General features: G+C 40.8%; 1 protein-coding gene across 6 annotated transcripts in view; it reads right to left on the bottom strand.

Annotated features, from left to right (window-relative positions):
* Positions 1-27216, bottom strand: part of elavl4 (ELAV like neuron-specific RNA binding protein 4) — a 91996-nt gene that overhangs the window by 44470 nt on the left and 20310 nt on the right. For 5 of the 6 annotated variants that reach the window (XM_042513796.1, XM_042513773.1, XM_042513788.1 and 2 more), the window contains exons 2-3: positions 12078-12164; positions 6951-7197 (exon numbers count right to left, since the gene is read on the bottom strand). In XM_042513796.1, coding sequence (XP_042369730.1) covers positions 6951-7197; positions 12078-12164 — 334 coding nt within the window. The remainder of the gene's footprint in view (positions 1-6950; positions 7198-12077; positions 12165-27216) is intronic. The other variant, XM_042513803.1, reaches the window with a different exon arrangement.

Below are 27216 nucleotides of genomic sequence, written 5' to 3' on the forward strand. Positions count from 1 at the left end.
GGAAGTGTGCTGCCTGAACCACGGGCCTGTGCGTGCGAAGGAAGCCAAATCCAGCAAACCTGAGAGGGTTTTTTTTTTTTGCTCCTACAGTATATGAATAAGGTATACCTGTCCTTATGTAAGAACTGAGTTCACAGCAGGCAATCGCATGGTACTGAAGCTGCTGTCTGTCAGAGGTGCTCCGGCTTGAACTACTCCACATCTGACATCACAGTCCATCTATTTTTCATTACCAACATCTGCTTGGCTTGCTACATTGTCACTATCAGCTCCCCAGATTCCATGTAGAAAACCAACACATGGAAGGTGACTAGAGTAGTGTGCACCAAAGGCTTCAGTCAGTGTGCACTGGGACTACGTCTTTACAGATTTTGATGTAGATAAGAGGATTATTTCATCAGTGTGAACTAAAAAGCGGCTGTTTCCATTATGAAAAGGTGAGTTTGTGGCTTTAAGCCAGCAATAAGCAAAAGCCAGCAATAAGCAAAAGCAGAAACCAGGAACGGCACATGACCTTAGACCAATTTTACATAGTGGTCAGTTGTGGAACTTCACCATCAAGGTCCATCATGTGATACCAAAAAGACTTTTTCTTATAGACTTACTTTGGGAAAGAGATGCCTGTAAATCAGTGGATACATTTTTTTAGCATCACAAGCCCCGTGAAATGACTTGTTTCATTATTGGGATTTGATTCATTTGGTGCAATAAATTTTCATAAAGTCTAGCAGAACTGCATGATTGAATTTTTTTATTACCATTCAAGTTGGTGTACCGTTGCATTTTTCTGTTAAATGCGGAAAGTAGGTGTAAAAATAGGCTCAAACAAAGTTCTCAAACGAGTGAGTGTGAGACACTTTGCAGCCCCACTAACGAGCATTGTCATCATAACAATTAACAACAATCTTAATCTTCTTTTGTAATAGTCAAATAACCATGGAAAACAGTTCCATGTCCTCTCTATCCATTCTATTTCTAGAAAAAGCCGGGTCTACATGAGCAAAAAGGTGACACAGGCGGCCAGAACTGTTTACTAGACCAGTAAAACATCCTATCTATCTATACAAAGTAAGACTACTGAGCTTTTGGCTACTGTAATTATTGGCACAACATGACAATCCCAAAAAAAGCTTGTCCAAACACCCCCCTCACACACACACACACACACACACACACACACACACACACACACACACAATTTCCCCAATGCAATCAATTCTTGTTCCAGCATGAAAAGCCATTTCCTTTTTCTCCGTGTCATTATGAAAACAAATGCATTCATTTCTCCAGCAGAAATGCAGCTGATGCAGAAAAATTATCCCGAAAAATGACTTCCTGACAAGGATCAGTCAATCTATTTCTGTGTGTGAATAGGCATGTGAGTGCTGATTCAGTATATTGCAAAGTCCACATCAATTTTTCTCAGCTCGCAATAAGGGTATGCCTGTTTTTTCTAACGTCTCAGTGAGGTGTGGATGCCTTCGCTGTTGCTCAGGATGAGGTTTCAGACTGGCAATTTGCAGCTTAAATAGACATCTTGCTTTCTTTTAAAGGAAGACAGGATGAAAAGAGAGAGCTATAAGTGGAACCATGTATAGTGCACAGCATCTCAGAGCCGTCACGTCCTTGACATAAAGCATTTGTACATGTAGCTGTCTCTCTGAAATGCAGAAGGACAAATGTAAAAGCTACTACAGTATACACACTTAATTCAAACAGCGAAGCATTTAAGGTATCGTCTCTTTAAGAGGCAGACAGGACATTCACAGGTGGAGGCCTGGGGCTGATGTAGAAGTGTGTGTGGGCTGCAGCTAGGTGCGTGTAAGCTAGCCTTAAATAAAAGATTAACCTGCATGTCCCTGCCGTGTTATGAGAGCACCAGGCAGCGGTAGCTGCGCGAGCGGGCATGCAGGCGTGTGTGGAGCAAGGAAGACACCCAGAGGTGGCTTTTTCGACCAGCTGAAGTCAGCCAGGGTGACAGACGGAGCTGGAGTGTCTACGCCTGCCCGTACCCACTCGAGCCTCACGCCATGCTGGCGTCATTGGAGCTGACAGGAGCAAGTCCACAGGAAGCTAAGGACCTGTCTGTCTCTCCTACCTCTGAGAGGCTCATATGCTCACACCTCATCTGCAAACACTCACAGGTCAGTTAAGCTGCAAACACTGATATTTGTGATGTTCAAGCAAGCAAATACTGATGAATGATTGAGTGCATTTGTCTGAATATAAAATAGTAAAGCCATGGTTTGAATTATGGGGAGGATTTGGGGTGCTATACAACTTCACGATTACCTGTAATTGTGAATATTACAATATATTTCCCATGTTCAGGACTAAAAGTCTAAATCCCTAAAGTGGAAACATCTTAACCTTGATGGTAATTTTATCTCTTCTCCCTGCATTGCCTCCCATTGTTGCATTGGTTTGCATCCTCATTTAAAGTCTCACATGTTTATGTGTCGCGCACGCCCATGGGAAAGCTGTGGGTTGCTGTAGGTGGGTAAAGACCACGCAAAAATCAAACTAAATGCTGTTTTTTTACTTTGAAATTTGTCTCCTGGCAAAAACAAACTCGTATTCTACAGGATCTTTTCAGGCGGCATATGTTTCCATTAAGTTTGGTATTTGTTATTAGGCCACAGGATCTACAATGTGGACTGTTGATTTATTTTTTCTTTTATACTCCTTTTCCACCAAATGAGCTTTGGTTATTAAACCAGTTCCATTGAGGATTCTTGGCACCTTAGTGCTTTCTAGCAAACCAGCCCACATTTCTACCAGTTTTGCACTGAACCGTTGTAGTAAAGGATGTGTCATCAACAGAGGGTGTTGTACAATGCACAACAGTAGAAGCAAAATCATGAATTACATTGATCACCTGTGAACTGCAGCCTGTTTTTTGGGTAGAACAACTGTTTTGTTCTGCCCCCCCCAAAAAAAAGAGCCAACTTTTTATGAGACCACTGCACACTCGATTTCTCACTTGACTTCTCCACCGTCTCTTTCTAATCTTTAGAATATGACATACTCACTGATGTCGTCAAGGTTCACACTTCATGTCGCAGAAAAGCTGCTGTTTTTGGTTCCGGCTGAGAACAAACATTTTTGGTTTTGAACTAATTGAGTTTTGGTTGAAATGCTCTGAACAGGTCAAAATTAAATGTAAAAAACTGGAACAGAACCGGTTCCATGTTGGTGGAAAAAGGGGCATTAGATGTTTTTTTGTTTTATTTGTTTGTTTATTTTATTTTCTATTTTTTAAAGTAAGGAAACAGCTGACAAATTTAGATTATTGGGTGATGTCTTTAATGTTAGTATCTAAGAAGGCCGAGATGCTGTATGGCAGTAACACATCTTTATACTTTGTTGGCATGTTAATAGTGTCTTTGGTTCGGAAGCATTGTATTAGTTTGCACTTCAAGTACAGCTCCAACCAATGTACAAAGCTAAATGTAACCACTCTTGCATGTACACTAAAAGACTGAATAATAATTTTATTGGTCGGAATACTTCAATTTTTACATGATAAAATATTGAAATTATTATCAAAATTAAAAAAAAAAAAAGGATTTCCAGTCAGTGAATGTATTTAAATTCTCAAACTTTGTTCTCTACTCTTCATACTCTTCACACTGCATAATACAATATGACAACCTTAATATTCCCATCAATACGAATAATGTGTAGCTACAGAGCACTCCAACTATCCTCAAGACATTCTGAAGTTTCATGCTGAAAAATGTCCTTTCCTTTCTTACTCTTGACTCACTCAGATACAAATGTCTAGTTGATCTTTCTTACATGAATTCCAAGATATTTATGACAGACGGGAAAACGGTACAGTTGTACATATCAGCCTCAAAAACTGGTGTTCTCTCTACTCTTCCCACCATCCTTCTCTTTACCCCTCCTGCTTATAAACCTGGCTTACTCTGTTAATGATTTGGATGAATGTTAGAGAGTATAAAGCCTCTTGGCATTCTCCGCTAGAAGAGGGGATCTGTGCTTTGTTAGCCTAAAAGTTTGCACGAGGAAATTGCACCCATGGGAGAGCAAAACAGGCATACGCCACAGGGGGAGACGGAGGGAGGGCAGGATTTATTTATAACTTTTTGCGTTGATGCTAAGTCATCAGAGAGACCTTGTAGTGCAGAGCAGAGAAGTACCCTAAATGGTTTAGAAGTGAGCGAACAAACACTTCTACCTCTCTCAGATTCCGCATTTAGGGCCCGAGCAGGTTTACAGCAATTCTGTTTTTTAAACTCCCTCCAAATATCTGCTTGGTTCCTCGCTGCTGCTTGGCAAATCATACTTAAGGGGAAAATCGGGAGGAGAGAGAACATGGTGATGGTGATGATGATAGCATGTGGTATCCCGGTGTTATTTTTGTACACACCGTCCTCCATTATCCTGGTGTTTCTGACTCTCAGGCTCCATTTTGTGGCCCATTACAGAGGAAGCGAAAGATGGTCCTAGAGAGGAGCTGTAGTGCTGCAGAATATGCTTCAGAGAACAGACGGAGGCAGGAACGGCTGGGCTAGTGGCCATTTTTGGTTTACAGTCTAAATTGTCATCGCTATTGGCCTTTTGGTTGCTCTTAATCTGTTACAAGAAATCTAATTCGGTGATTATGCTTGCTTATATATCCGTGCATGTGTGTGTTTACTCTCCTCTCCTTGCCTGCTATCTGAGAATGGCTCGGTGATCTACACTGCCTGCCAGCCTGGTGCTCTTTAATGAGATTATCAGGAGAAGAGTGTCAGTAAGTAGGATCTAAAATGAAAGCCATTATGGAGCATTATCACAGAGCCGCACCACCCCAACCCCCCCGATCCATCTGCTGTATGGCCACCCACACAGCCACTACGCCCAGATTACAGCCATGATTAGCACCGCGAAGTGCTGCTTAATTTAAACACCTCTGGAGAACATGTGGCACTTTGCTGCATTGCTGACTCACAGCGCTTGAACACATACACGCATGCACGCGCACACACATACACACACACACAGAGGGCAGAGATGGATTTCTCCTTGTAGGAGACAATACAAGCAATGACTCCTCTGAAACACTCGAATTGTTTGGAATGATGTCGGACTGCAGGGCTTGTGCACACACATGTGCTATTCATTGCATGTTTAATTCCTAACGTGTGTCTACATTCAACACACAGCGTGCTGTTGTATCTACACCTACCGTTAATCTTTCAGCAGCAGTCACATAAGCTGTCTGCTTCATCACGCCTGCCTCTATTTCCTTGTTCTTACCAGTCTACCGTTATTTAACTATAAAGGCAAACATGACAAAAAAGTTTGTGAAAGGTGAACACAAACACAAAATGAAGTAATATATAGATTACCGCTAAGCCCTTTTTACACAGAGATTGCGCTTTAGGGCTGCTACAAAGACCCTTCTTTATGCTGACTTTGCATTTTTACACAGAAGCAGCAACATGCTGCTCCAGTGTGTGATTTTAGAAAGTATGCCAGCATCCCTGAAGCAAAAGAGGCGTGTCGGGTGTGTTGTGAAATACAACAGCGTCTACCTCTATTGTGGCATGTAACATAAAAATCGGACGCGCTTTCTAAACAATAATAAAGGCATAATGTGCCAGTAATAATCATTTAACATCTCTATTATATTGTGGGTGATCTTGCCCTCCACTTGGAGGAACGAAGCTCCTGGACCTCACTGTCTCCCCAATTGCGGATACTTTTTGATGGCTATTTTTTTTCTCTGATTTAGCAGCTATGTGCTGCTAGCTGTTTTTCAAATTTCCTGCGGTGGGTCGCACACGTAATACGTCTTTAAAATGTCACACCTGTCCCGTCCATGGTCCCCTCGTGACGGATATCCTGTTTACACAGATGTCAATTGTGTGTTATTACTACCACCACTGTCAGCTTGAAGGCCAGACAACCCCCTATTCTGCAATTGGTCCTTTTACAAAGAGCGTTGAGGCAGAATACTCGCATACAATTTCCGTCTTAAATAGGTAATGTAATAGGGGCTAAAAAATCCTAAAAAGTGTAGGAACATCACTTGAAGTTCCTTTCAGAAGCTTCAAACTAATAATGTATTTTCACTCGCTATTTTTCATCTTTCTGTCTTTGAATCTATGTCAATAATACAATCTGTATAAGCTTATCAATTCCTAAACCCCCTTCTCTTCTTTATTTACTCATGTTTCCTTTCCAGCTTTTCTAAATATAAAGCTTCCTGCATAACTCCAGGGACTAAGCACCCTTTCGAATCCTACTTATTGATGGTGCTTATTGGGGTGATGGATGATTGAGCCAAGAATGAATTTTGTGTTCCTATACTATGGATGTGTTATGCTGAACTGGCATATTTGCTGTGGACTTAACAATTTTCATGAACATGAATTTGTTTTAAAAAATGCTCTTGAGAAAAAACATAGATTACAAATAACTTTAAAATATGTGGTCTGTTGAGTATTATACTTTAAAAGCGGGCTGATCTAGTGAATAGGGAGTCCATTCTTAAACTGCCAGGATTGGGCCAGTTAAAACAGTCAGAATAGAAAGCAAGCATCTAAATCCCTTCCAGCTCTCGGGGAGCTCAGGATAGTGGCTCACCTTGTGCTTATCCCTTTCCTCTTTCCTTTGGAGGAATTGCCTGTTGGGACTACCAAATCTTCAGACGGTGTACTACATTCATTTCTCCCAACTTCTGCTCGTGAGTGCATCAAATTGTCACTGAAAGCCTTTTGACTTCACTTTAGTGTGATTTTCACATTTTTACTTCAGGGAAATACATGCTCCTGTATGGGCTGAGAAATCCTACAAAGTCTATCTTTTCAAAACCTATTGGATACACCTCAAATGATGTGAGGGCTAAGCAGATTTCTTAGTTCATGAAAAGTTGATATTTTGGGACACACAAGCAGAAATACCCCAATGCAACATGAAAAGTTTCCAGTCTGTACCTGTGATCTTGTCGCGAACCAGCTTGCAGGACTCAATCTCGCCGATGCTACCGAACAGGCTGCGGAACTCCTCCTGGGTCATGTTCTGGGGCAGGTAGTTGACAATGAGGTTGGTCTTGCTGTCGTCGTTTGTTGGGCCAGTCTGCATGGGTGAGGGGCAGCCGCGGCTGTTGGTGGTCGGACCGTTGGCTGTGGTGCCTCCGCCGCTGGGGCCATTTGTCACTGGAGCCTCCATGTTACTAATGATCTGGAGCAGGGCAGAGAGGAGGAGGAAAGAGGGAGAGGAACCATAGAGCGAAAATGCAGGGAGGAAAAAGGAGAGGGATGGCGTTCATTAACAAAGGCTTCTGTACTGTCTTTAGCTATTTGGAACACTGAATATGTAGCAAGGCATACTTTGAGACACTCTGACAAAGTGGTCATTTTCAAAATTAATTTTTGAAAAAGCATGACTTTTGTTGCATTAAGTCAAATCCGCAGTCTGGGTGAAAAGGGCTTTTAAAGGTGTATTTCAAGACATTTGGAAGGTTTTCAACCAGCTCTGTACCTACAGTATATCACTGTTTTGTAATTGCCATTCTACCTTACAGGGATTTAAATATTATAGCTGCAGAATAAAACATTCACGATGTTTCTTATATTTTGGAAATAATTGCTTAATTTTTACATTGTATGGGAAACATACCAATATATAGTATGGGTAAACAAACACACCGACTTATCTACTGAGCATTGGTATTGGCCAATAACGGCCTTGTTGACTGCCATTGGCCTATTGGCAAAAAAGATAACATTCACCAATGGCACTGGCTAATTTTTATCAGCCGCATCAATTTTGCACAGGGTAAATGTGTCAGTTATTTGCTGTTGGACTCGGACAAGCTACTGGCCAGGCCTGACTATGGCATGACTTAAGAGGGTAGTGGGTGCCATGCACGTGTGTTATTTGTTTTTACATTTGCTTTCAGTGAGCAGCTGTTAAACTCTGCGTCTCATATCTTGGATGAGGAGAGGAATAGACTGAGCTGCAACAAGGCAGAGATGCCGATCTTTGTAAAGAAAAGCATATCTTAGTATGGAGTAATGTAGGAGGATTTATTTTTCTTTTTATCATTAAGGTTAAGAACTAAACAAACAGAAAATCTGTATCAGCACTGGCTATCATCCAAATTGTAAACATCAGTGCAATCCAAGCAAGTGGTGCATCCCTAAACATAAGGTGACAAAAATGTGTCAACCATCAGAGATTCTGCCATATTTGAGTTATTGTGGTCAATGTTGTAAATCAAAAGGCAAGACTGCTTTATTTCATTTATAGGATTTTGCATCTATTTGATGAAGTAACTTGATTTTGTATATCATTAATAACTGTTTTGGTACTGTAAGGAAGAGTAAATATTTATACATCATGCTGAAATGGCTGAAAAGTAGGTTTAGTGACAACAGTGTTAATGCTTGGTGAAAAATAAATCACGTCACGATGCATCTTCAACATTTGTCAAAACACTGCTAAACCTTAATATGGAATCACAAAGTAAACATATAGTGAACGCACTGTACACAGAACATGCCACATCTTTAAACACTGAGAAAAACAACAAACACTAGACACAGAGAGGAAAAACAGCTATATTCATGAAGACAGTAAGAGGCTTCTCTAAATGATTCTCTGATAGCTGCTGAGGTTTGTGGGAGGGGGCAACAACAGGGGCAGCCCTTCAGCAAGCTATTTGACTGCTGATGCTGCTGCTGTGACAGAGGAAAGTTCGCCTTTTTCTTATCTGGTTTTGCAGAGCATCTTAGGATCAAAGTGTTCGAAAAGGAACAGCAAGCTTGGTGTTAAGTGTGAGAAAACAGCAAAAAAAAAAAAAAAAAAAAAAGGTGAGAAGGAGGGAGAGTCAAAAGTCGGAGGAGGGAGGTTGCACTTTGCATTTCCGACAGAGCACTCTGATACATATTTAATAGAAATACTTATTCTGAGTGAACATTACTCTCCAACAAAAGCAATGTGTAAAGAGAAATTATTCATCCATTTGCATAAAAAACATTTGTTTGATCAAATTAATGGCTTTTGTTGCATATATGTGTGAGTATGTGTGTTTGAGGGGAGTGTCAGTGTTTTCACAAATGGAAAGAGTGGAGACGACTGAATCTAATCACTAAATGGTGGGAAGATAAAACAGGAAAAGAAGATGGACACACTGTTCATCATCATTCCGTCTTAAATTTTGCTTGTCCAGAAGCTGACTGTGGACAGAATGTTTCCTAATTGTTTTATTTTTTGAGTGTCCTGCAGTCCCTGTATTATATGTTTGCACATTTGTCGAAAAAGCTTGTCCATTTTAGCACAAACTCACAAGTTCCCATTATACTGCTCCAAAAAGCACTGCGATGACCTAACATGCTGAAACCCAAATCAAGATGCAAATATTCTTTAATCTGATTCAATCAAATTTTTAAAGTCATCACTCAGATCTCTCCCTTTCCCCTGTTCAACCATTCAGCTCTCGGTCTATTTTTAACCATTCCTAAGCACACGCAGACAGGCTGCACTTGGAAGCAGGGCTGGTTTTAGCAGAGGAGAAACGGCACACGAGTCCTATTTCGCTCTATTTCTGGATTATCAAAAGACTGGACCTGTGTTCTAATAATACAGCTCAAAGCCGAATTTAAAAATTTCCCAGTTTGTCCAGAAATAGTTTTCAAAACTGTTTTAGACGTTTACAATGCGTGTGCTTCTCAGCTTTAATCACTTTACTTTTATCTATCTACCTGCGTGTAGTAAGCAGGAATGATGATAAATGAACAGCGGGAAAACAAATTACTCTTTAGTTACCAAAAAATACCACCAATATATTCACACCAACATCAGTATAATATATAGTCAAATAATTATTTCACAGCCATCAGATCACATGACCAAGAGAAGTCAAACTGTGTGCAGTTCATTTTAAAGAGATCAGAAAAGCTAAGAAAGCCATTGGTCTTTATCCAAGCGCAGTTCTTAAAACAGGGACTATCTCTATCTCTAAATACCCATACCAATCTCATGGGATGGCATACGGGGGCTTGAAGCATCCATCGCTTCTCTGGCTTCAGGAAGACCTTTAAAAAAAGGCTGTATTTCCTTATTATCTCGTGCTCTTCTTTTCCTCCATCTAAGTGTTTAGGAGCAGCAGCAACAAAATGTCAGTCTTTAATCTGCTTCCATCCTCTCATTTTAGACACACATACACACGCTCACATGCACGCGCACACTTCCATGCATTCACACACTGTGGCATATGCAGTGAGGGGAAGAGCACATACTCACGCGCACACTTGCATACAGAGAGGGAGAACAATGGCCCAAGCCCACAGCAGAAAACAAACAGACAGGGAGATGTCTAAAAGCTCTCAAGATGAGAGCTGCATGCAAATTGTTCTTTTGACAGTATCCTTTCCTACTCACTCACCACTCTACCACAACAGAGATACAGAGACAGACCGAGGAAGACAGAGGGGGAGAGAGAGAGAGAGAGAGAAAGAGAGCAGAGACGAAGGAGAGAATAGTATCTAGCCATAACAGAGTTGATTGGAGAGGGCCTTATTAAATCTGTTTACATTCCCTGCTGGGCTCCATTCTGTCAGAGAGACTTTCAACTCCATGGGACGTTTTCTGAGGAGTTTTTCCACCAAAATGGCTGCCTCTAATTAACAGGGACCTGCCGAGTCCCAGTGGCCAATTATATTCCTCTCCTTGTCCCTGCCCACCAGCATTTGTGCTGCTCAGCAGTCCACTTCATGTTGGTTGTGAACACTCTGGCTGCCCCTGCTCTCCCACTGAGGAGCCTAGTGCTGCGGACAGAACTCACTGTGCGTCCTGCTGACTTGGTACAACACACAGCCCTCTCAAGATCCCAGCCTCGAGATGCAGCTTCTTATTCTCACATGTTGTAATGCTGGCTATGTAGGACGCAGAGCCAGCACTGGGCTTCTAATAACACATGTAGATGTTTTTTTGGTGGTTGGAAATGTATGATACAAATGTGCAAAGATTTTATTAAATAGAATTTAGAAGAAGCGCTTGCTGAAAGTTGAAAGACACTTGATCGTCATTCTTAAAGCTGGCATCTTAAAGGTCCAGTGTGTAGGATTTAGAGTTTGTAAAGGCAAAAATGGAATATAGGTATGTTTTTGTTTATAATCACCTGAAAATAAGAATTGTTGTTTTCGTTACCTTAGAATGAGCTTTGTTTTTCTACAGTAGCCCGGAACAGACAAACCAAACATTCATGTTTTTTGTCAGCCACTATAGTTGGCCCTCCACAGCAAGAAGTGTCTTAAAAACACAGACTGTTCAACGTGAAACTGCTTTATTCAGTGTTTTTACCGGTTAAAATCACCAGGTCCATTTGTTTTGAAGAGGTAGTGACCTCTGTAAATAATTCAGCTACCGGAAAAAACCTCCTCAAGAATGAACACTGAAGGAAATTTAACCAGGAGAAGTTTCAGCTGGTTAAATCTTCAATACTCACCGCTAGATGCCACTAAATCCACCTAAATCTTACACACTGGACCTTTAAGAATGTTAACTGGTTTGAATCAAACAGTGCTGAAGCTGCAGTTACTTTAAAGCAAAGTGCATGGGAGGGACTGATTAATTTAGGATTTTTGATGAGTGCTAAAGTGCTTAGCACAGTAGAAGGGAGGCCAAAAAGTCTCTAAGTGTCTGCAAGGAAGTGGAGGGCCATTAAAAAAAAAGCCCACAGGTGAAGCTTTGCACGTGTTAATGAAAGCTAAAAAACACATTTAATTTGTAACGGATGTCGTATAAATACTAAAACAAAAATATGTACATATACATTGAAAAATAAATGTGCAACATTATGTATTGGCTTCCTCAAACATATACAATGAGTGAACACGTCAGCAGCTGAATATTGCTTCTTCTCTCATCTCTGCACAACTTCCTCTATCCTCGCAACCCCCCGGTCCTCCCTCCATCAATCTCTGCTCCAACTGTCTCAGTCAGCAGCATCACCAACCAGAGCGTTTTTATGTGAACACAGTACAATATCAGATCATATTACTTCATGGGTGTGTAAAATGGCTGGACCATCCATTTGGCAGCAGTAGTCTCCTTACCATCTTTGGCTGTGTCAGCAATCCCTTCTCTGCCCAGCCCTGGAGCTGTGGGAGCTCTGCCTGACGCCACTGTGTCTCTGTCGACCCCTATGGAGCGGAGCACAGGGAGGGAGGGACGCACAGCCCACCGTCAACATCATACACTCACTTTACAAGGTTAGGGTTGCAGTGGGATTTGGGGAGTGGGGGCGGGAGTTGGGGTGATGGAGAAAATGGTGGCTCACTTTAAAATACAGCGACAACTTTATAGTCCTTCTACCAGTCAAACTAAAACAAAGACGGGTGGCTCAGGATTTTTGTGTTTGGTTGGTATGGACTGATTGGGATGAGTGGTTTGGTTTTGGGGGAAGTATAAATTGGGGTGATGGTTAAGATTTGAAAAACTGTATGATTCAAATTGTTGAAATTTTTTAGAGATGTTCCAATACCGTTTTTCCCTCCTGATGTTGATTCCAATACAGGGATTTGCATGTTGGCATATAGCAAGTACCAATCAGATACCTTGCATAAAAAAGAAAAAAAAAAGAATAGCCGTATACTACTAACCCTGTATAAATGTGAAATTATTGCCATCACTGACTATGTTTACATGCACACTAATTTTCCACTATTATACCAAATTTTACTATATTCTAAGTCATGTCAAAAACACAATAAATAAATAAGGCCCTTTTTAGGATGAAGCATATTCCAAATAAGACATACAGATATGCTGATATTAACTGTGGCACAAGGCCTCTATTTGTTTTAGGTCAGCTCTTAAAATTGTCTTAAAAACTTTGTTCACAAACCAACTAGCCAACAGTTTACAAGGCTGCGATTCTGGTTTGTAGAAGAAACACACCTACATTTAAATGTTTAGACACTACTATGAAAGATGGATATACGCAAAGATCACAGCACCAACCAGGAAGAAAATCCTATTTTGATGCAAAGAAGCAAAATGAAAAGCACCTCCAGCTGTTCCACTTTTCCATATTTTGATATGATAAATGACATGTTAGGTCATGTCAAAAAGAGTATGTAGGGCTGCATATTAACAAGAATATTAGTGGAATATTCAGTTTCATTGGCCATGTAAACAGCTTAGTCGGAATATTGACTTTTTCAGAATAAGGGCAATAACTGGAAAATTTTGTGCATCTTGACGTAGTCAATATTGTATGACATGGCTCAGGTTAAAACCTTTGTGAAACATAAAGAAATATATACAGAGAATTTATGCCATAGAGCTTTATTTTACCCAGTGTAAAATATTGCCAAATTTCTGATATTTTGCTAACAGCTAACATAAGACAGCTCCACTGGAAATTTCTCCTTCACAGCTCTACAACAGCAGTTGCCAGTGCCTGCACAGGGCAATTAGCTGTGTAGGCTATTATTTTAGAGTAGCGAAGAGGAATTGATTTGTGGGAAAACTGCTGTTTCATTGAGGAATGAAGCCACACTAAAGTTTACTAATAAATTGCATGGTATCGGATCAGTGTATAACCAGCATTTTAGGCAGTATGTGAGGTCGTTACGCTACTGGTATTGATATTGGAACAACCTTAAAATATTTCTTAATGCTGAAAATGGAATTACTAAGATAGAAACAGGGATATTGATATTATTTCTTCTGTCTTTACTTTTAATAATTTAACCACCTTCATAATGGTTTGAATAAAATTGCATATGTATGTTGAATCTTGCAGATTGGTATGGTGACTGCAATGACCTTGGCAGAGTTTATAATGAGGGTTTCCCTCTTGCTCTCTGTGGGTAAACAAGCCTGTGGTTGAAGAGACAGAAATGCCACAAATGAGCAGGAAGTCTGTTCACTAGCTCTCCAGAGCAGGGGGCTTAAATGCCTGCAGCTATCTACGGATGCTACAAGCAGCCAATTTAGCAGGAGAGGAGGAGGAGAGGAGGGATGACCTCTGCCTTCATTTACTCCTTCAGAGAGATGAAGAGAGGGAGTGAGGGATCAGATGGGAGTGGGGGGGGGAAGGCAAGGGCTGAGTAATGGGGAAGACACTTCCAATACTTCAAAGAAAGAGAGAGACAGAGGTGGGGGGAGCATAGAGAGAGTCTGTACATGTTCTGTTGTCAATGTGTCTTGTAAACTTGAGCAGGAATGCATAATGGAGGTCTAAATGAGAGTGAACTGTCAGCTTGAAAGGGAAAAAGAAGATACAGAGGGGCAGGGAGGTCAGGGTAGAAAAGAGGACAGGGAATATTATTTTTACTAGCTGACAGGTTATGGTGAATATTGGGATATTTTGGAGATCATATAGAAATAGCAAGCTGAGCCACATTTGTTTTAGTCTGGTGAGGGCCAAAAGTGTTGAATAATGGTTGTGCAAAAATACTAGGACAAATTTGGTTTTAGGTTTAAATTAGGGCTGTCAAACTTTTTTTTTTTTAAATTGTTAATTATTAATCGCAGAATTTCAGTGGTTAATTGCAATTAAACACATTTTTAATAGCTTTTTTACAGTTCCATTATTTTGCATTGCAAAACAGTTATGAAGTCCATATTGACAAGGTGAAACACTTCTTACCAGATAGTCTAGATTAGGAATCAAATGACAGCAAAAGACTGCATGGGACTAGCATAAAGTGAGCATTTCTGTGAAGGGGACACTCATGAGTACATAGACAACCCATTTTTATTCAGATTTCTTGAGGTCAGAGGTTAAGGGCCCGCTGTGAAATGGCCATGCTGTTTCTCCATCCCTATAATTTAGCCTAACTTTGGAGTATTATTTATGCATGATGTGGTTGGTATCGCTGTATATCTTGTGTCTTCTAGTTTCAGATACCAGTATTATCCCTGTAGCTTTAAACTCAGCCTGGTACAGCCTCTTAAAGACCAAAAAAAACCGTGTTACGCTGACAGCCCTAGTTTAAATTCAAATTCTAAAATAAATTAACATTTTCAAGCATTTAGCTGGTCAACCTCATGCAGTTGTGCCAAGGCCTGTGAGTTTTATTCATAACCATTTTCAAAGAGCCAAGAGTGGACAGCACCAGGGGGCAAAGGTACCCACACTAGGTACAGTTTGCAGTCACCACATACAGTATATTAGACAACATACTGTATAGCCTGCTGTTAAATGTAAAGTTGAATAGCTACCCTGAAAAAAGAAAAATGTTAGGCAGAGGTGAAACATCAAGAGCATTTTTTTTCACCCATTCTGCAAAGCCGTCATTTTATGTCGCGGTGGAAGGGAATGACGTGCCGCAGCAAGCAGACAGTGCAGTGTAATCGTAGCATGTACAAATGTAGTGATAAAAATGTAAGAAGCAGCAAGCAGATGTATATGAGTCTCCATTTCAACAGCCAACGTATAGTGCAAGAGAGCATAATGTCGGGGCAAAAGAGAGGAATATTACATTTCTCAGAAGTGCGTTTAAGTCTCTGCAGTTCACTTCTCAATATTCAATGCTCAACCATTCAATAAAACAAACACAGTCTCAGGCGTGACACACACACACACACACACACACACACAATTTCATTTTTCTTCATATTCTCACTGTCCTCGCGTTTATCACATGAACACACACGTGCGTCTCCTGATAAAATCTCAAATAACACTGGAATAAGGGTGAGATGCAATTACATTCACCAACCATTGAGATGAAAAACCGCTCATGGATACATTTTCAATTATTCAGGGAATACATTTCAGTCGGTGCTCAGATGCTGGGAAAACTTATTATATAATCAATACACTCTATAATGCCATTAATATTTGATGCCACAAAAGTGCTTCCTGTCTCCTTGGGCTCCCGGCCAATGGTGTCTGGGTGCTGCAGTCAAATAGGACAAGCCTTACCCGCCTACAGAGAGGAAAGGGGAGTAAACATTTGTTTTCCTCTAACGGTCAAAAAGGCAGCTTTCTTTTAGAGGTCTTTCTTTCGTACTATGCTCAAAGATGATCTCTCCTTATCCACAGTTCTTACAGCGCAAGCTAAAATTTAAACGACCAAGGAGTTTTTCCTCTCCCTGTCCTTTTCACCTTCGTCACTCCTCTGCTGCTTCTACCCCATAAAACCACCACTTTATATTGCTGGCCTGGCGCAAGCTTCCCTCCCCCTTCTCTTACAGAGCTTAGACAATCAATTTACCCTGACTTGGCCAGGATAGATGGAGGCTGTAGAGACTGCGGAGTAGACAGTATGCTGCAGGATCTCTCCACTGATAGACACACTGCCTGGCAGCTACAAAATGGAGCCAGCATGCAACCATCTGACTTGTTAGACTTCGTCTCACCATCTTGCCTCAGATATATTATTAGTGATTTCCTTATGCCTTATGCAACTTAGTTTTATTTTTTTTTACAGTATTTGACTTGTTCAAATGACAGAATGACGGAGAACATCACTTTTTTCTAATTTATTGTAAGAATAATCCCAAATATATTAGCGATTTTTTTTTTTGCTACCGTAAAGCAGCCACATTCGATCCTGCTTAACTCAAACTGAAACTCTCTGTCCCCAAAAGTGATACTGAATCAGAGTTGGCGATACTGAATTGGAGTTCCTATCAAACTGACTGAAACACAAAGAGATTAATACGACTTTACTATCTCAGCTTCTCGGCCAGTCAAGCTCCCTGTAATGCTCTCTGCACTATTGATTTTTATTTTTCTCCTCTCCCTTTCTTCCTAGCCGTCTCTCTCTCTCTCTCTCTCTCTCTCTCTCTCTCTCTCTCTCGCCATCTTTCCACCTCCACCAGCATCTTCCGAGCTCCGAAATGTCCTACAGGTCAGACGGATGCTGGGCCGGATCAATCAGGGAAAAGTAATCTGGGATGCCTGATGCACACAAGCACACACACACACACACACACACACACACACACAGACACATCACAGATACTCAGCGACACACACCCCTCCTCTTTGCACTCTGGCCTGCCTGCCTCCAGTCTTATCGATCTGCATCTACTTTACCAAATGGATTCTTCTCTTTTTCTATTCTCCTCCACCTCTTTTCTCTCTGTGTGACTTGGAATAATAAATGTTTCAGACCGCGCGAGACACCAGCATCCTATTATCTGTGAAATACAGATCTTTAGGTTATTATATAGATCCTGTCTGACCCACCCCTCTACCCCTCTCTTCTTTCTCTTTTGTGATGTTGCAGTCTTTCCTGTGAGATCGATGCAGCTTTCCCACACACTCCCTCACAGCCCCTGGGTAATCGGCACATGTTCGCTTAAGGTCAGAGGTCAGGAGATGACAGGATACGGCCAATTGCTGAGGGGTGTGTCAGACAGGATCTATATAATAACCTAAAGATCTGTATTTCACAGATAATAGGATGCTGGAAAATGTTAAATATCAGGATGTGTTGCTCAGTTTCACTTGTTTCTAAAGGCGAAAGAGTCTGGCACAACAAAGGTGTTCATAACCGAATTGATGTCACCTTTCCTACTCTATTCACATTTACTCAGCTTAATTATCTTTATCGAAAAACTTTTCTGAAAAACAATTTCGTGCTGCATTGTGGGCAGTCAAAAGACAGACTGTACTTCAAGGACAATGAGTGAGGACCTGCAGTGCTTCGTACAGTCACATTCTCGCAGACGAAATACACACACACACACACACACACACACACACACACACACACACACACACACACACAAAACACAGTCTCCTTTGCCCAAACTGTAGGCGGAACTGGAGCCATTTGTCCACTGGCTGAATCCCAACTCTGCACCAACGCATGCAGAAAATTGGTGAGCATCTTGACTCTGGAGATGACACTTCAATTTGTGCAGCTCCAGTGACTGGTGCTCTGCAGTTCCTCCCTTGTGGGGGTGTGAGATCAGCTGGACACCTGCCTAGCTGTTTGGCCGAAGCCTGGAGCACCGGGGACCAGGCCTTGGAATTGACGGCCTGGCCTTGCCTGTCAGCCCAAGTCCCTGTCCCTCAGCCTCAGCCCGAGCCTGGCCTCGCAGGTCCTCATCACAGCTCCCCTAGTTTCACTCCTGTGCCAGGAACAGTCCCTCGCTTGATGCCCCTGACCCCTATTTCTCCATCCAATCCTCAGCTGCAAGTCAACACGGCGCCATCATCCCAACAGCAATCTTCCCTTGAACAGAATCAAATCCCCATCAACAGTGTGCCAGCCTTTGTTCCACTTCTAGCTGCCGCAGCCAGCATCTCTGCTCCCAGCTCCGTCAAATCAGCAAGATGTCTCTGCTGTGCATCGCTGTCTGTCCTGCTGTAATCCCCGGGTGTGACGGATGGGAGTGATCACTGCTGAAGCCCTCAGCTAGGACATTTTGGTGGATTAAAGAGGCTAAATCATTGCTCATCCCCTACACGGGATTCTATCCTTAATTAAATGTCATTAATGTGGTTAAAGGTTTTAGTGGAGATGATATCTATTCAACATGTAGGGCCTATTTGCTAAGTATTAACCTTGTTTCTGTGAATGGTGCACAGAAAAGACACATTGTGAATAAGAGAAAAAGGGCAAAAACAAAGCAGGAGAGAAGAACCCTGCCGGTGGGCCAACATCACATGTCATTTAACATGACATGAAAGAATCGCAATCTGTCCTAACAGGCAGTGGTGGAAGAAGTATTCAGATCCTGTACTTGAGTAAAAGTACAGTGTAGAAATATTTTGCAAAAAAATCTTACTTAAAGGAATACTTTACCAATTTTATTTGTTTAGTTATTAAGTGATTTTACTTTGCCAATTTTCATCCAGGTCTATGTCACCGCATTGTTGGGAATGTGTGCAGATGAACAGTGTAAAGGCTGTGCCACCTTCTCTGGGGCCCACCTGCCTATCTGTGAGCCAAAATCCATCGCATTTTGCAACATCAATAATGCAAAATGACCATTCATCTGCGCAGACCCTAACTGGTGACACATTCCTTAAAGTAAAAGAACAAAACTAATAGCATCAAAATATAGTTAAAATACCAAAAAGTAACAAATACTCATCATGTAGAATGGCCCATTTCAAATCATTTACATTATATTATTGAATTCACTGTTAATAAACTAATTGTTTTAACTCTAAAACATTAGCTTCGGACTGCCTTAAATTTTAAGTTGACTGAATTTTTAGAAGACAAATTGAATCATTACAAAATTACCTCAGTTTGTCTTCTCAAATTAAGTCAACTTCCATTTTTAAAGTAGACCAGAGACTAACTTTTTGGAGTTGAAACAAATCATTTAATTTTAGTGTTATAATTATTAATGCATAAATGTGGTCATGACTTAAAATGTTGCAGCTGGTAAAGGTAGGGCTAATTTCATTTACTCTATATATTGCTGAGTTGCTTAACCTAAAATAGTATTTTATAAATTAGCACATTATTTATACATTGTATCAATAATTTAAATTAGCAAAGCAGCTTAAGATTTATAATGAATGCAGTGAAGTAAAAAGCACTATATTTGCCTCTGAATTGTATTGGAGTAAAATTCGAAAGTTGCATAAAATGGAAATACTCCAGTAAAATTATACTTCAAAATTATACTTAGGTACAACACTTGCTTATTGAGTTATATTCCACCACTGCCAGTAGGGCGTGTCATTTTCCTCTCTCCGCCCTCCTTTCTCATTACACAAAAGTCAAGTTAAGGTTTAACCTTCCTGTGAATATTCTCTGAGTGAATATGAGTGACACTGCAACAGAGTCTACAGTACTGCGAGGACACTCATATGCACTACTCTGGATTGCATTTCAGGGAAATAGCTAGTGTTTCCATGCAGTGCTCGTTTCCGTGCTGAACTGAAGTTCCTTTTAGCTGGGCCGGGACGGAGGATAGAGGACGCAGAAACAGACAGGGAGGCTGGGAGAGCAAGCAGGCTGATCCATCTGAGTCAGCACCATGTGTCATGAGCGAGGACACCACCTCCACAAGTAGCTGGCAGGTGAATGCTGCCACGCACCTGTGCGGGCAACCAGCCATTATAGCGAAGCTGTCTCCTATCTTTAGCCGAATGCACTAAAATACACCACTGCGCACATAAACAAACATAGGCTATACAAACATGCAAACAGATTCAGACTTGACTTCCCGGCTATGCACTGTTACTGTGCCCACCTGCGTGTATCAGGTCAGAAAGAAGCAATTCAGCAGTGTCATGCTATTGCAGCCAACTAGAAAATACATTCCTCGCTTGCTCAAGCCTACAGTCACGCTTGTTGTATGTATTAAAAAAAGGCCTTGGAAAACAAGATAACTGGCTAAAGCAACTTCTTCTAAGAATATTCTCCCTGAGCAACTGAAACTTGTAAACTCCTCTGACTGAACTCAATTTTCTGTATAATTCACAGTAGGAGTTCTAATTAAAACTGGTTTGAGGCTGGAAGTGGTAATATTGGCTTTGTTGAACAGGTATTTAAAAGCTATAAACAGCCTGGAGGTATATGATAAGAACAAAACCTACAGTACAGCACTTACGCCGAGAACAAGGGAGAGAGGAGAACACTGGCCCGGCTGCAAAGCACAGGCAGAGCTCTTCCTAATCTAATCACTGTTTCCCCCATCAGCTGCATCTCAGACACAGCCTGCTAGTGTGTGTTCGTGTGTGTGTGTGTGTGTGTCTGCCTTGCAGCAAAGGCATAGAGCTAAATCACACAGACACAAACCGACCGTTGTACTCGAGAATTCATTCCACAGCCTTGGGTAGTGTGCGAGGGTGTGGCTGAGTGTATGTCAGCGCATGTGTGTGTGTGTGTGTGTGTATACGCGTGTGCCTCGCTAATCTGGTTATTGATTCAGAGCCGAACCGGAGCTCATATAATCAAATAGCTGCGAGGGGAAAGGACAGCCGTCCGTCATCTGTCTTAATGAGTAAACAGTTTGATGGAGGCAATGAATAACTCGAAACTACATGTAGATGTAGAGAGGAGGTTACCACATCGCTGATAGACAGAAAAGCTAAAATGGGTGTATCTATCATCTGGCAACCTTCTTTCTCTTGCTGAGTGACATGATGACATATCAAATTATTTCATTCCTACTTTCGCTTTTAGTACTTGGTATGAGCCTGGTTGTCATTTGAATATTCAGCTACATTAATCACCCTGTAACACAGATTTCTTTGTGCTCTTGAGTATGCTGTTACTGCAGATGCTTAAGTATTTCAGTCACTTCCCAAATGCTATAAAGTTGCTTTGTACTAGTCATTACACAATCAATTTGGAGTTTGACTTGAGAATTTATAGCAAGCCCATCTTCTGTGAAAATCTAATCTCGGTGTAACTTGATGTGAGAGTGGTGCAATTTAGAGATGGCTTCCACTGCAGCAGGAAGGGAGGAGAGTGAGACACAAAAGCCTAAATGTATATGGGCGCAGCTAACAGACGAGGCCCGCCGGCACACCAGCTACACCATTAAGTGCGCTGTGCATTCAAACGAGCAGATTAATCCCCCCTACTGCCGTACAGTGCGGAGTAATTGAAAATGCCCACAGGAGACTATCTCCGCACATATAGTGTAGCATGTGCCAGGGAGGCAACATATAGAAGGCGGTGGCTGATTGCCATAGAAAATTCTGCAACGCCGTTTTAGTCTGACAGCATGTGCCAGAGAGCCGTGCAGCTGAGAGACAGCACACATCCATCTCTCATTTTCTCTCTCTCCGTCTTTCTTTTCCGACTTTTTCTCTCTCTACCTCCTAATATCAGCTTGACAGGTGCTGCTCGTGCCTGCTGCTGATGTTTATCAGTCTTGATAAACATCGTATATAACATTCCCCCCGCTTCCTTCAGTGTGCAGGAAGCGCGGCATTCCTGTCAATTGGAAGGGAATATGCATTGACTGTGAGAATCCATATTCCTGTTGGGACACACAACTCCCATTATCAGAATTACTATCTCAAACTGGGGCCTGATAACTGCCAGTGGGTGTAGCTGGTTGGCTATCTTTGTTCTCTTGTGTGCTATGTTAAAAAGGCAAACCAAACCTCTGACTGACAAAAGAAAATGGTCAAGTTTTATCTATCCTCTTGCCTGTATTTTCTCAATAATTCAGGAGGAGATAGCTTTTCCTTTTCATAGAAGTCTTTCAGCTCCAGCATTATGATCTTTATTTACAGTGGGCCTGATCTTTGCAGATGGACCTCCTCCATCCTCTGGCTGTGAGATTTTCCATTTTCTTGGTGTACCGCAAAGAGCACAATCAGGACTTTTTTTTTGTCCCCGTGTTAGTGTTGCTATCGATGAGATAAGGCAGGCTTGAGCTGTCATGTGGGATGCTGTGTTTGTAGGCCCTAATGTGTCTATTACCAACCACAATGGTGCCATTTTGTAGCATGTTCAGTTGCATGTTCAATCTATAATTCATCTGGCTACAGAAATACATAAATGTTTAATATGTCAGAGGCGGCAAGGACTGTCGAAAGCGTGACCTTGAAACGTCCTTTAAACATCACACGGCAACAGCACTGGGGCCAGTTAAGCTGCCAAAGCCAAACAACAGGCAACATCGTGCGCGCACACACACACACACACACACAGAGTCTCTCTCACACACACAGCCGGTCTGCCTGCTGATGCTTTCCGCTGCTTTCTGTTCTCTTTTTTCCTGGGATGCAAAATGCAGATGAGACGAGTCAGCCGCTTGTGCACAGTCTCAGGAGAAACTGCCACTCAAATCCAAACATCTGTATGAATACCAAAACACACACGGTACAGTGGAGGATGAGAGGAAGGAAAGGAGAGAGAGAAGACGAGGGAGAGAGGGGATCGAGAAAGAATGAGCAGTAAAGTAGCTAAGAAAGCCAGTGTTCCTCTCTCCTTCTGTATCTTTGACTGAACAAAGAGCTATATACACATGAATACCTCTTTCCTCCCACTGTATTTTCCATCGGGATATTTATTCTGAAAAGCAGCGATGCACAACAAGGGCTCGGTCCTGTGTTTGCTAGTGGGCTGAGGCGCTAACACTCCCCAGCTGATTATGTGTCTGTCTGTAGCAGTTTGAGCTGCTGCCAAAGGAATTAGGTCTAGTATTTGTGAATGCTGCTCCCCTCACAGCAGAATGCCTTGCCATGCCTCTCAGATTTCTAGCGTTTTTTTTTTAAAAGGAGACGGAAAAAAAAACATTTTAAATAAATGAAGGAAATCACTGTGGAAGCCTATTAAATTTTCAACGTGACCGTTTTGTGAGTCTTCATGTGTGTTTAGGCTTCACACAAAAGGAATATTTAAAAACCAAAGCGTGCTAATTGGGACAGAGATTGTTACAGCAGCTTCTTATTCAAACAGGCTTTTGGCTCATTAACTGCTTCCATCCAGCTTTTGTTTAAAGGAAAGTGGAAAAGACATTTAAAGACAATAAAATATTTTTACGATATTTATACAGACACTGTACCACCAAAATTCTGATAAGACTGCATAATGCACCCGCACAGAATATGCCAAAGCACTGGCAAAACCTCTTAGTCAAGTGTAAGGGCAAAAATATGTGCAGTATCTTAGTAGTGTCATGTCACATACAAATCAAATCTTAACTTAGTAATTGCAGCTTTATTTTTAACCACCAGTCAACCACATATCTTTAATTATAAATTGAGTTTGTCATACTAGTGTCATACAGTATATTTTTCTGAACAGGAATAATTAAATCATTTTTCTTAAAGTTGAGTTTTACTCACTTACTTTTGAAGGTGTTTTATTATAGCATAAATTTACAAACTAGTTAAAATACTGTATTATTGTGTACATAACTGCATGTCAACGGAGGACCTGGCAACGCAAGGGAAATTTTAATTCTTGTGGATATGTGGACAAGTTGAGTATCACACTGTTGTGAGTTTCCACTTAAACAAGAAAAAATAAAGATAAAAAGGCTTCTACAGTCTTGCAGGTGTTTCTTAGATGTCCCTGCCAAACAAATTTTATCCAACTATATGTCTTCAACTTATATTTCTGACCAACATCACTATAACCTCTGTCTACAATGCCCCACCCATTACTAAGTGGGGTCAAAGTTAATGCATGAAACATGAAATTATGGCTGACTGATGGGTTTCTGTTATTCTCAGCTGCAAGTGATCCTTTTGTATGCCCCTGACTCAGGCTCGCCATTAACCTAAAGCTAGAAAGGGGACATGTATAGTATGATACACATCAGACACACACACACACACACACACACTAAAAATTTACTGTATGTGTACTGATATATATTATTTTAAAACTAAATACATGAACTATAGTATGAAGACAAACAAATGGTGACTAGATTTAAATGCACACAAATATTCCCTTATTATTCCAAATATTACAATATTCTGAATATGAAACGGGTCATGTAAACAGCATATTGAGATGGATATTCCCATTTAGGCCTTATTCCGAATGTAGCTGTTTCTGGCATATGCCAGTATTATTCAGGTTTTAATTGCATTTTTTGGACATATATACAGCACATTTAGAATATGCATCTAAATTTGGGTTTTTTACCAGAGATTGCAACACACTGCCTCTTGCCTGTTTACAATCAGCTATGTGCATGTCATGGATACATATTGAGGTGCATGCCCAAAAGAAAATCTCACATTTCTGGGTGGTAGAAAAAAACCACACATATTTTTAAATATTTTGAAAGAGCTGGATATCAGCAGGTTTCTGGATATGGCTAAATACTGCAAGGCTGACCTTTTCAATTAGGTGAAGCCATGACGAGGGGAGGCTGGGTTCACACGGTCGCACAAGTCTGCCACTGATTTAAAATATTTAAAAATCCTTTTTTGATGCAAAGAAGCAAAATGGTACAAGCAGTTCCAGCTCTTCCACTTTTTCCATATTTTGATATGATTAAAAATGTTTGGGCATGTTAGTAATAGTATGAACCATGACATGTAAACTGGAATATTAGTGGAATATTCATTTTTATTAACCATGTAAATAGTTTTGTGAGAACTAAGTGTCAGCGGTATTTAAGTATTACAGTTTAGGGAGTTTAGAAATCCAAAAATAATGATTTTCAATATTGTCAAAAATAGAGATGTGACTCTTTCTATAAACTGATATGGAGATGCTGTATTGAGGTGATGTAGTGCACTGCACACACCACCAGAGGTCAGTCTTTACTCGTGGAAAAGGCAGCTGAGCTAATAAACATGGCAACTGCAAGTGGTGGGGATAACATTACAGGACTAGTAAAAAGTCGGCTAACAACAACAGAGAAAGACAACGGGGAGTTGGAATGTAGAGCTAACATATTTTCACATCAACACAAACCTGCGTTTTAGTTTTAACCTAACGCTTAACTTGACATTGCAGGCAAGAAAATGTAATACATGCTAAAATGACTTTTATCAAGAGCAGCTCAGCTTTTAGTCGTATTTTTGTTTGTTCATTGTTGTTAATACTACTACTACTACTTCTAATAATAATAATAATAATAATAATATAATAATAATAATAATAATAATAATAATAATAATAATATTATCTATAGAGTGCCTTTCAAGAAACTGAAAGACACTTTGTTGTTTTTTTACACAAATACTGTCAGATTGTAAACCCAGGTGAAATGTCATGAAGATACGAAAAAATAGATACCTCCCAAGCCTAAAAGAAATTTTGTCTTTTTCTGAATGAGAGCAAAAAATATATTATTTTGTGCTTGTAAACATAGCTTATGTGACCATTTGACATCTCAGCATTCTGCAGTTAATTACTGTGGGTGTGATAAACTGCAGTTCAACATCTGAGTGTGAAAAACTGATCAAACAACATTAACAGCAGCACAACATGACTATACTCACATTAAACGTACCATAGGAACGCTAAAGGCTGTCTACTTTGCTGTTGTTTACCTCTTGTCCTTCTACAAAGTCAATTTTATGAAAGTCAACTTGAGACATTCTTACACTCCATGCAGACCAACGATGCATCACCAGCCACAAACAGCAAGTCAAACCCACAACATGCATTATTCACCTCAACCCAAATGGATGTTTTTCTGCTGCTCAGTAAACCTATCACAAACTATCAAATTACCCATGCACCATTTTAAAACTATTGCTACAAGTAAATAAGCACACTGGGCCCAGGAGAACAGCTTAAAGGAGGTAAAACCAGGATGCTCAGATTGTGTTATTCTGCGATGAAGATCTCAGCAGAGCATTGGTCTGGGTGGTCTGCCTCAGATTGTTAGCTCTTAGTTTATCACAAGAGGAGTCAAATGGTCAAGGGATGATATAAAGAATTTATTTCACAGCAGATAAATGTTTTAAGATGAAAGTAAACAAGAGGAAAAGAGGATAGAAACAAATATTTGTCCAATTACTTCTAGTTCAGTTTAAATTCATATTTCATACTAACACTAATAATTTATATTTCTACTAGCACTATGCAAAACAGTTAAAGGTCTGTTTGTCTACATAAATGATGACACACCCACCTACAGTAAATCCTAGAGAGCTGATGTTTGAGCATAGGACCACAGGAGAGCAGATTAAGAGACAATTGTTCCTATGTTTGAACCACTTCTCCTCTTCCCTCTTTCACTCTATCTGTTTGCTTGGTATTTAATCAGGCTCTAGTTAAAACGTCACTCGGAATCTGGACACGTCAGTCGCCACTCTGACGTGCACACACACACAAGCACACAAAACCAATTACACAGACATACAAAACACATCACAAGCTATCGCATAATTTGATTTACAAAGTCTGATTTTTCTTACGTTCTTTTTTTCACTCCATTAATTTTTACTTGATGTCTGTGGATCATTTTGATTGGACTACATATCCGAGCACCTATCCTTATCTTACGTTTCTCTGATCTTCAGTTATATTTTAAATCACTGAGCACACACTCGGTCCGTGCACTGTAGCTAATAAATTCCGCACACACCCCACCCTATTAGCATTGATGTGTAACCTTGGAGCTCATGGTGTTCTGCCTGAGGGTGATACAGCCATTGTATGTTTGTGTGTGTGTGTGTGTGTGTGTGTGTGTGTGTGTGTGTGTGTGTGTGTGTGTGTGTGTGTGCGTGCGTGCGTGCATGTGTGCGTGTCCATGTGCATGTGTGCGCAATGGCCTGTCTCTAGCCCAGGTCCCCCACTGGTTCCCATCAGGAGGTATCATGGTGCAATCTCATATCTAATGCCTCCAATACTGATGAACATTCGACTTTTTCAATCCCTT

This window comes from Plectropomus leopardus, chromosome 3 (genome assembly GCF_008729295.1).
Source record: "Plectropomus leopardus isolate mb chromosome 3, YSFRI_Pleo_2.0, whole genome shotgun sequence".
NCBI lineage: Eukaryota > Metazoa > Chordata > Actinopteri > Perciformes > Serranidae > Plectropomus > Plectropomus leopardus.